The sequence below is a fragment of the Mycteria americana genome, chromosome 1, assembly GCF_035582795.1.
Source record: "Mycteria americana isolate JAX WOST 10 ecotype Jacksonville Zoo and Gardens chromosome 1, USCA_MyAme_1.0, whole genome shotgun sequence".
Lineage (NCBI taxonomy): Eukaryota > Metazoa > Chordata > Aves > Ciconiiformes > Ciconiidae > Mycteria > Mycteria americana.
The window spans coordinates 194,685,713-194,691,748 of NC_134365.1; the positions used below are offsets into that span (position 1 = coordinate 194,685,713).

The 6,036-nt window shown below is 41.8% G+C and overlaps 1 protein-coding gene across 1 annotated transcript in view; it reads left to right on the forward strand.

Moving 5' to 3' along the window:
* Positions 1-5,785, forward strand: part of TRPC4 (transient receptor potential cation channel subfamily C member 4) — a 164,989-nt gene extending 159,204 nt beyond the window's left edge. Inside the window, exons 10-11 of the mRNA XM_075491999.1 lie at positions 768-857; positions 4,876-5,785. Of these exons, the coding sequence (XP_075348114.1) occupies positions 768-857; positions 4,876-5,592 (807 nt within the window). The 3' untranslated portion in view covers positions 5,593-5,785. The remainder of the gene's footprint in view (positions 1-767; positions 858-4,875) is intronic.
* Positions 5,786-6,036: the final 251 nt, after the last annotated feature.

The following is a 6,036-nucleotide window of genomic DNA, read 5'->3' on the forward strand; positions in this document are numbered from 1 at the left end:
CAGATTTTTCTCAGAGGTGCACAGCAAAAGAACAAGAGTCAATGGACACAAGTTGTAGGAAAGGAAATTCCATAAGGAAAATCATCATCACAGTGAGGGTAGTAAAGAATTAGAAAAAGTTTCTCAGGGAGGCTGCAGCGTCTTCACCCTTGGAGATATTCAGAACTTGACTGGACATGGCCCCGAGCTAGATCAGGCAGCCTCCAGGCATCCCTTCCAACCTAAATAATTTTAGGATTCTTAGAAGTAGAAGGCAACAATGGAAACTATCAGAGAGCAGGTTAAAAATAAACAAAACCTCAAATGGAATTTTTTTCCAGCTATACCATGGAATGCATTGGCAGAGGATTTGTGGATGCTGAAAGTTTACATGAGTTCAAAACACATAGGAAAACCTGTCACAGCCCATTAAACCTAGAGCTATCATTTCTGATTCAGAAAGTCTCTGAATCTCACATTGCAGAAGGCTTGGGAGAGTATAGCTGGAAATAATATTATACAACTGCACTAGACTTACACTCCTCATGAGGCATCAGCAACTGCTCACTGTCATGTTACTGGCATGAGACGTACCTTTGGTGAAACCCAATACAATGATTCTCAGGATAATTAATATCACCACTTTCCATTGAAAAGTAGAACAAATTTTCAATCAGATCTACGATCTATATGGTTTTTGTCATGTTCCTAAAGCACAAAGAAGTCCAAGTGAGTGTAGGTTTAGTAACTAATACCAAGAAAGCTAACACAATATTTTATATTTTTAGGAAGTTATGAGAAATCTGGTTAAGAGATATGTTGCAGCAATGATAAGAGATGCCAAAACTGAGGAAGGACTGACAGAAGAAAATTTTAAGGTATGTGATAATTTACATGTTTATAGGTGCTTTAGTAAGATATTATAAGACTGTGAAGCATATTTCTCAAAATCCCCAGTTGTTCAGGTAGCATATAACTTGATTCCTAGAGCAGTGTCTATGTCCTGATGGACCACACAGAGAAAGTATTGCACATGGACTCCAGCAAGTCTCCTTCTTTCTTTAGATAGAGAAATAGTCAATTTTATCAGCTAGTTTGAATTATGCCCATGTAAGGGTACAGCAAAGTGGGACTAAGTGCGTGTAACAATATATTTGCTAAAGCAAGATGCAAATAGTTTCAGCACCTTAGAAAATAGAATTTTTCTGCTATAGAGTACTGTTGTGTATTTATTTGTACACAGAACACCTTTTATATGACTTAAAAGATGGAAAACTTAAATAAGCAGTCAAATATTAAAATCCTTTGACACTGATGAAGTGAACAGCCATATATATCACAATGTTTAGATCCATCACTATGTATTTCTAGCATCAAACATTTTTGTTACTATTGGGGCCTCAAACTCTAAACATTCAAAATCATATTCATCTGCCTCATCTTACGCACACAGAAGATACAGCCAGAGCCTGAGCTAACTGCTTCATTATTGCTTCATTCAGATCATCTTGAGTGCAACACACGGCATGTACAGGACAACCAGGTGATCAGGGCCAGTCAGCATGGGTTTATGAAAGGCAGGTCCTGCCTGACCAACCTGATCTCCTTCTATGACAAGGTGATCTGCCTAGTGGATGAGGGAAAGGCTGTGGATGTTGTCTACCTAGACTTTAGTAAAGCCTTTGACACCATTTCCCACAGCATTCTCCTGGAAAAACTGGCTGCTCATGGCTTAGACGGGTGTACTCTTCGCTGGGAAAAGAACTGGCTGGATGACCGGGCCTAAAGAGTGGTGGTGAATGGAGTTTACTCCAGTTGGCGGCTGGTCACAAGCGGTGTTCCCCAGGGCTGAGTTTTGGGGCCAGTTCTGTTTAACATCTTTATCAATGATCTGGTTGAGAGGATCGCGTGCACCCTCAGTGAGTTTGCAGACAACACCAAGTTGTGCGGTAGTGTTGATCTGCTTGAGGGTAGGAAGGTTTAACAGAGGGATCTGGACAGGCTGGATCGATGGGCTGAGGCCATTGGTGTGAAATTCAACAAGGCCAAGTGTCGCATCCTGCGCTTGGGTCACAGCAACCCCATGCAACGCTATAGGCTTGGGGAAGAGTGGCTGGAAAGCTGCCAGGCAGAAAAGGACCTGGGGGTGTTGGTCGACAGCCAGCTGAATATGAGCCAGCAGTGTGCCCAGGTGGCCAAGAAGGCCAATGGCGTCCTGGCTTGTATCAGAAATAGTGTGGCCAGCAGGACTAGGGAAGTGATTGTGCCCCTGTACTCGGCACTGGTGAGGCTGCACCTCGAATCCTGTGTTCAGTTTTGGGCCCCCCACTACAAGAGAGACATTGAGGTGCTGGAGCGTGTCCAGAGAAGGGCAACGAAGCTGGTGAAGGGTCTGGAACAGAAGTCTGATGAGGAGCGGCTGAGGGAACTGGGGTTGTTTAGCCTGGAGAAGCGGAGGCTGAGGGGAGACCTTATCGCTCTCTACAACTACCTGAAAGGAGGTTGTCAAGAGCTGGGGGTCGGTCTCTTCTCCCAAGTAACAAGCGATAGGACGAGAAGAAATGGCCTCAAGTTGTGCCAGGGGAGGTTTAGACTGGATATTAGGAAGAATTTCTTCACCAAAAGTGTTGTCAAGCATTGGAACAGGCTGCCGAGGGAAGTGGTGGTGTCACCATGCCTGGAGGTATTTAAAAGACGTTTGGATGTGGTGCTTAGGGACATGGTTTAGTGGTGGACTTGGCAGTATTAGGTTAATGGTTGGACTTGATGATCTTAAAGGTCCTTTCCAACCTAAATGTTTCCATGATTGTATGCTGAAATTCATGTCGATGAGAGGCCTGGAAAGCAGAGCTCCTCTTCCCCTCTTCATTTTAAGGGAGGTAGCTATTAAAATGTAAACTACATGCAGAGCTATTTGAATTAAGAGAAAGACAAACAAAGAATTCTATTGTTTAAAATGTTAATAGTTTTGACATGCTGTAGCTGCTCCAGGATAACCTTTGCTTTGGGGAAAGGGTTTACTTGGTCATGTTTCAAATTTCAGGGAATAACTATAACCCTAGAGCCACATTAGTTCTGTCTCAGACGTCAACGATTTTCCTCTACATCCAGAAAATGCAGAGATACATCTGCGTACCTCAGGTTTAGGCTGCCTTGTGTAATTCCAGAGTGCTGCATTTGCTCTTTTTAAGGATACTGCATAGCAGTATAGTTTGAAGAGATGAGATGACAGACCAAATTGTGCCCTGGAAATTAACCTCAGCTTATTGATAAGGACTTACTAAAGCTATTTAGTTTATTAAAAGATGACTAGACCACAGTTGGTATGTATGTGAATACAAAACCAGCAGGTTTTGGCTGAGAGTCATTCCTTTAAAAAAAAAAAAAAAAAGAAAAAAGCTGAAATAGCCACGGTCATCACTCACTGTGAGCTGAAGTGTCTGTGGAAATGTGTGCCTGTCTCCTTCAATGATAGAGGGAACTTAATGAATTGCCTGAGATTACGATAGGTGAATCTGGGGCCTCATTATTTGAGTGTGCTAAGGCACCGCAGCAACCCAAGTCTGAAAGCTGAACCCAGCAAACGTGAAACTGGAACTACAGGAAACCACTAGTTGGGAACCGCTAGAGATCACTGTGAAAAATACTTTGGTTTAGATGCAAGAGATTTTGGAAGGCACAGTTTCTCTGAACATTACAGTCTAGATTAACCACAAGCTATTTGACCACATGGTATCAGACTATTGATCTTTATTCATGCTCATGAATATTTGTTTATGCAAGCAGTTCCCTTGACTTGACCTGTCCTGCTTGCAGAGGAAGGGCTTATTCAGCACAGGCAGTACTGGCATAGTCTGGCCATATGAGTCTGTACTGCAAATATTAATGCTGCTTTTAGACATGATAGTCATCTTGATAGTCGTAATTCTCAGGGTTAATGGTTTCTTCAAACGAGTGCTTTGGGATGCTGAGTTACTTAATCCCTTTCCTAAGTAAACAACAGTGTCAGAGGTTGAGGGCAATGGAGGTTCTTCCTCTTCCCACTGCATGTTTTCTGGAGAGGAGTTAGTCACCAAAAGGGTTATCAAGCACTGGAACAGGCTGCCCAGGGAAGTGGTTGAGTCACCATGCCTGGAGGTATTTAAAAGACATGTAGACATGGTGCTCAGGGACATGGTTTAGTGGTGGACTTGGCAGTGCTAGGTTAACGGTTAGACTCAATGATCTTAAAGGTCTTTTCCAACCCAAATGATTCTATGATTCTATCCTTATCCCTTGAGAGAAAATGAAGAGAAATAGGGACCTCCTGAAGGCAAGGTGCCTTCTCCTGAGACAGGCCTTTAGCAGGCAGAGGTTGCACTGGCTAAAAGCAGCCTGCAATGATTAGCTCTGACTTAGCTGCCAGCTTCCAAACATCCAAACATTAAATGGAAACGCATGAAGGCCTACCTGCACTGCTACTCACAGGGAAGCGTGCACACATGTGTATGCCTTGTGTGTGCATGTGTCCCCATGTGTGTGTGTGCAGGTGATGGTGTAAAGACATGATCAAAATGCTGTTATTATGATGGGATAATACTGTCTAGCAGATTGGCTGTAGGTCTTCAAGTTGTCCATGATCCTTCCTCCACCACTGTCGGTGATTTCTGTGAGTAGTCTAGGCTAAGGCACATTTCCTTTGGAGTTTCCTCTGATAAAATTGCTTATCACTTTTCTGTCTCACCTGAAAGGTCCATTAGACAGTCTGCAAAGCACCTTGAAGATGCCAGGTATTATCCAGATGGTGAAGTTTATTACTGATCACTAGCATAAGCCTTTTTTTTTTCTTTTTTTAATTACAAGAGGAAAAGTCAAATTAGCTTTCATGCTCTGATGTTTCATCTTCCTAATTTTTAGGAGTTAAAACAAGATATTTCCAGCTTTCGTTTTGAAGTCCTGGGTTTGTTAAAAGGAAGCAAGCTGTCTAATTTGCAGACTGCAAAGATGAACAAAGACACTGCCTCTCTGTCAGAAAATGAAGAAAATATTGAGAGTGAAGGAAACAAGAAAGGAAAGAAAAAGACCTTCAGCCTTTTTGACATAACAACCATGATTCACCCAAGATCAGCCACTATTGCCTCTGAAGCACATAACGTAAGCAACGGCTCAGCAATGATGGTGTCAGAGTCCACTAAGGAGAAACAAAAGCGTGTGAATTTTGTAACAGATATAAAAAATTTTGGGTTATTTCACAGACGATCAAAAACAAACTCTGTGGAGCAGACTACAAATAAAATATACACCGTTTCTGAAGAAGTTTCCCGCCAACAGGCAGAAGAACAATGTGAGAAAACTGCTGAACTGGAAGAGGGAGAACTGACCATGAACTGTGAATTAAACATCCAAAGCCCTGATGAAAAATGCGTGTTAACTGAGTCACGAAATAACTGCGACTCTTCAGATTCACAGGAAGAGGGAAGTACTTGTGCTTCAGAAACGGAGAAAATGGAGTTACAGAACTCAGAACCAGCCACGCCACAGGATCAGCTAGACAAGGAGTTGGACATTAGCATTGACTGTGATGGGAAACAGGAAACAATTGATCAGGGTGATTATGTGATAACAAGGTTGTGATGCTTACAGGAGGAAGCATTTACAAATATATATATTTTGCATAGTGCTTTGGGGGGGGGGGGGATGTTTTAAGAATTATATTAGCAAATGCAGAGTTACACTTTATAGTACTCAACTGTGGCACATGATCTTGTAACATAGTAGTCAAAAGAAAGATAATACGGGGACCTTCTGTTTTGTAGCCTGCTTTAGCTTTCACGATTTGTTTTACATTTTTTAATAAATGGAAGCATCTTGTATTCTTGTACTGTTGCAATAACCCACAGAAACTTTTTAGCTATCTTTTTCAATTACAACAAATGCAATTTCTCTCATATGATAGTTGACTCCTATGATAAATATTTTTCTATGCAAATAAAAAGTAGCTTAAGAGACTTGTAAGCCTTTATTTAACTTTGTAGGTTCTTAAGAGATTCTGGGCACCATAATAATCATAAGCAGCTT